The following is a 4,684-nucleotide window of genomic DNA, read 5'->3' as shown; positions in this document are numbered from 1 at the left end:
GTTTTATACTTTTCAGTTCTTTTTTTCTTCTTCAAACGCACATGCTTTGAGAGCTGTGAAGTGCAAGACATGGCTATATTGTAAGGTGGTTTTTGTCCTTACGCTTCTGTGTCTTGTGCTAGTTAAGTCAGTAGAGTAGTCAGTAAGAGTACTGGAAGTTATTCCTGTAATGGGATATTATATAGTCAGTTACATATGGTGGTGTCTGAAAATCACATAATAGCCTCACTTAAAACATCTCCTTAGCCAGATTTCAAGAAAGCCTGTGACCAATCCAATATGATCCAACATAGCAGAATATGATAGAAGGAAAATTGACAAAGAAATAGACGCTGGACTTACCTGATGGAAATAAAAATATCTCACTTTTGACAATTTTGCAAAAACCTATAATGACATGAACTAATTTCTAGGGTTCTTCGTAGGACCTAAAAAGGAACCCATAGAGTTGTGGAACAACAATAGAAGCTACTGTGATGAGAAGCCCGGACACCGCAACAAAGAGTAGCCCCCACTCGCCGCAACTAGAGAAAGCCTGCACGCAGCACTGAAGACCCAACGCAGCCAAGATAAAAATAAATAAATAAATAAAAATAAATTTATCTTTTAAAAAGTGATACTCAGGTTTGAGGCATGAGAAATTTGATGAGGAGAAATTAGCTCATGTTTGCAGAACTTTTAAAATATCAAACTCAGTCTCTAAGATTTTAGCATTCTATACAACATCGGTTACTTATTAGTGGTTTGGGAAGGCCAATTTAAAATTTTCTCATCTTACTGTATTGAAATTCACGGCCCTAATGTTCTCCACGTTGACTATATGAATGATGAAGAAAAGTCAATCATGTATTTCATTTCCAACTGGACAGAAAACAATATTTTGAAAAGTGTTTGGCCTACTGACTTTTGATTTCTTCTAAGGCAAATGGATAGGTAATTTTTATTCCCTGATTAGGAGAAAAATGGAGGAAGAGGGCAGGGTTAAGAATTAAGATTTCAAGAGCATGAGAGGTAGATGGCCAACCATAGTTCCTAAGGTTCGGTGCCTGTAACTGTTGCCGCTGCTTAAGCGTGCCAAAGCAGTGGTACGGCTGCTGCGCTCGTGTTTGCTACCACTAGAAACATTCTTGCCAGTAGTGGCGGCAGCGGGACTCAATTACTCCCTTTTTTCACTCTCTCCAGAAGCTCCAGATGGCGTCTTCCGTGGGCAACGTGGCCGACAGCACAGAACCAACGAAACGTATGCTTTCCTTCCAAGGGTTAGCTGAGCTGGCACATCGAGAATATCAGGCAGGAGATTTTGAGACAGCTGAGAGACACTGCATGCAGCTCTGGAGACAAGAGCCAGGCAATACTGGTGTACTTTTATTACTTTCATCTATACACTTCCAGTGTCGAAGGCTGGACAGATCTGCCCACTTTAGTACTCTGGCAATTAAACAGAACCCTCTTCTGGCAGAAGCCTATTCGAATTTGGGGAATGTGTACAAGGAAAGAGGGCAGTTGCAGGAAGCAACTGAGCATTACCGGCATGCATTGCGTCTCAAACCAGATTTCATCGATGGTTATATTAACCTGGCAGCCGCTTTGGTAGCAGCAGGCGACATGGAAGGAGCAGTACAAGCTTACGTCTCTGCTCTTCAGTACAATCCTTCTTTGTACTGTGTTCGCAGTGACCTGGGGAACCTGCTCAAAGCCCTGGGTGGCTTAGAAGAAGCCAAGGCATGTTATTTGAAAGCAATTGAGATGCAACCGAACTTTGCAGTAGCTTGGAGTAATCTTGGCTGTGTTTTCAATGCACAAGGGGAGATTTGGCTTGCAATTCATCACTTTGAAAAGGCTGTCACCCTTGACCCCAATTTTCTGGATGCTTATATCAATTTAGGAAATGTCTTCAATGAGGCACGGATTTTTGACAGAGCTGTGGCAGCTTACCTTCGTGCCCTAAGCTTGAGTCCAAATCATGCAGTGGTACATGGCAACCTGGCTTGTGTATACTATGAGCAAGGCCTGATGGATCTGGCAATAGACACCTACAGGCGAGCTATTGAATTGCAACCACATTTCCCTGATGCTTACTGCAACCTAGCCAACGCTCTCAAAGAGAAGGGCAGTGTTGCTGAAGCAGAAGATTGTTATCATACAGCTCTCCGGCTGTGTCCCCGCCATGCAGACTCTCTGAATAACCTAGCCAATATCAAAGGAGAACAGGGAAACAGTGAAGAGGCAGTTCGCTTGTATCGTAAAGCATTAGAGCTCTGCCCAGACTTTGCTGATGCCCATTCAAATTTAGCAAGTGTATTGAAGCAGCAGGGAAAACTGCACGAAGCTCTGATGCATTATAAGGAGGCTATTCGAATCAGTCCTACCTTTGCTGATGCGTACTGTAATATGGGAAACACTCTATGGGATATGCAGGATGTTCAGGGAGCCTTAGAGTGTTATACTCGTGCCGTGCAGATCAACCCTGCATTTGCGGATGCCCACAGCAATCTGGCTTCCATTCACCAGGATTCAGGGAATATTCCAGAAGCAATTGCTTCTTATCGCACTGTTCTGAAGCTTCAACCTGATTTTCCTGACGCTTATTGTAATTTGGCTCATTGCCTGCAGGTTGTCTGTGATTGGACAGACTATGATGAGCGAATGAAGAAGTTGGTCAGCATTGTGGCTGACCAGTTGGAGAAGAATAGGTTGCCTTCTGTGCAGCCTCATCATAGTATGCTCTATCCTCTTCCTCATGGCTTCAGGAAGGCTATTGCTGAGAGGCATGGGAACCTCTGCTTGGCTAATATAAGTGCCCTTCATAAACCACCATATGAACATCCAAAAGACTTGAAGCTCAGTGACGGTCGACTGCATGTAGGATACGTGAGTTCTGACTTTGGGAACCATCCTACTTCTCACCTTATGCAGTCTATTCCAGGCATTCACAATTCTGATAAATTTGAGATATTCTGTCATGCCCTGAGCCCACATGATGGCACAAACTTCCGAGCGAAGGTGATGGCAGAAGCCAATCATTTCACTGATCTTTCTCAGATTCCATGCAATGGGAAAGCAGCTGATCGCATCCATCAAGATGGTATACACATCCTTGTAAATATGAATGGTTATACCAGGGGTGCTCGAAATGAACTCTTTGCTCTCAGGCCAGCTCCTATTCAGGCAATGTGGCTGGGGTACCCTGGGACTAGTGGCGTGCTTTTCATGGATTATATCATCACTGATCAGGAAACGTCACCTGCTGAAGTTGCTGAGCAGTATTCTGAGAAACTGGCTTATATGCCCCATACGTTCTTTATTGGTGATCATGCTAATATGTTCCCGCACCTGAAGAAAAAAGCCGTCATCGATTTTAAGTCCAATGGGCACATTTATGACAATCGGATTGTGCTGAATGGCATCGGCCTCCAAGCATTTCTTGATAGTCTATCAGATGTGCAAATAGTCAAGATGAAATGTCCTGATGGAGAAGACAACACAGACAGCAGTAATACAGCTCTTAATATGCCTGTCATTCCTATGAATACTGTTGCAGAAGCAGTTATTGAAATGATTAACAGAGGACAAATTCAGATTACAATAAATGGATTCAGTATTAGCAATGGCCTGGCAACTACCCTGATCAACAATAAGGCTGCCACTGGAGAGGAGGTTCCCCGTACCATTATTGTAACCACACGTTCTCAGTATGGGTTACCAGAAGATGCCATTGTGTACTGTAACTTTAATCAGTTATACAAAATTGACCCATCTACTTTGCAGATGTGGGCAAATATTCTGAAGCGTGTTCCCAATAGTGTACTGTGGCTGTTGCGTTTTCCAGCAGCAGGAGAAGCTAATATTCAACAGTACGCACAAAATATGGGCCTTCCCCCGAACCGTATCATTTTTTCCCCTGTTGCTCCTAAAGAGGAACATGTTCGGAGAGGCCAGCTGGCTGATGTCTGCTTGGACACTCCACTCTGTAATGGCCACACCACAGGGATGGATGTCCTTTGGGCAGGGACCCCCATGGTGACTATGCCAGGAGAGACTCTTGCTTCCCGAGTTGCAGGTTCCCAGCTCACTTGTTTAGGCTGTCTTGAGCTGATTGCTAAAAATCGGCAAGAATATGAAGAGATAGCTGTGAAACTGGGAACTGATCTCGAATACCTGAAGAAAATTCGTGGCAAAGTCTGGAAGCAGAGAACATCTAGCCCTCTGTTCAACACCAAACAATACACAATGGAACTAGAGCGGCTCTATCTACACATGTGGGAGCATTATGCAGCTGGCAACAAACCTGATCACATGATTAAGCCTGTTGAAGTCACTGAGTCGGCCTAAATAATGACTGTGTGCCCAGGAGAATTACCCCTGTAGCTGAGCCTCAACCTTCTGGGGGAAAGGAAACTACTTTTTCAATAGCATGGTGCAGATGGGTGACAGACAATGATAAGGAATAGCACAGCCAGACTTGATTCCTGCATGATCACGATAGGGAGAGACCCAAGAGATGCGAAACTGCTGTTCCACAAGGAGTCTCCATCGAATTTTGCAGCAGCCAGGTGTCTGGAAGGTCTGGAAGGTAAGTCTGGAAGGTAAGTCTGGAAGGTCTGATCTCCCTTGGTCTTCCAGGGGATGGATGGTTAGTGTGGAAGGGAGATAGAGATTGCCCGGCCGTTTTGTGATTATCACG

General features: G+C 44.3%; 1 protein-coding gene across 1 annotated transcript; it reads left to right on the top strand.

Moving 5' to 3' along the window:
* Positions 1-1,073: 1,073 nt before the first annotated feature.
* Positions 1,074-4,380, top strand: LOC308611417 (UDP-N-acetylglucosamine--peptide N-acetylglucosaminyltransferase 110 kDa subunit-like). The gene has a single exon (XM_081260206.1). The coding sequence runs from the start codon at positions 1,192-1,194 to the stop codon at positions 4,330-4,332; it is 3,141 nt and encodes a 1,046-aa protein (XP_081116332.1). The 5' UTR covers positions 1,074-1,191; the 3' UTR covers positions 4,333-4,380.
* The last annotated feature ends 304 nt before the right edge of the window (positions 4,381-4,684 follow it).

Source organism: Mesoplodon bidens (genome assembly GCF_964165515.1).
Source record: "Mesoplodon bidens genome assembly, contig: HAP1_SCAFFOLD_1147, whole genome shotgun sequence".
NCBI lineage: Eukaryota > Metazoa > Chordata > Mammalia > Artiodactyla > Ziphiidae > Mesoplodon > Mesoplodon bidens.
This window is presented reverse-complemented; position numbering and strand designations above follow the sequence as displayed.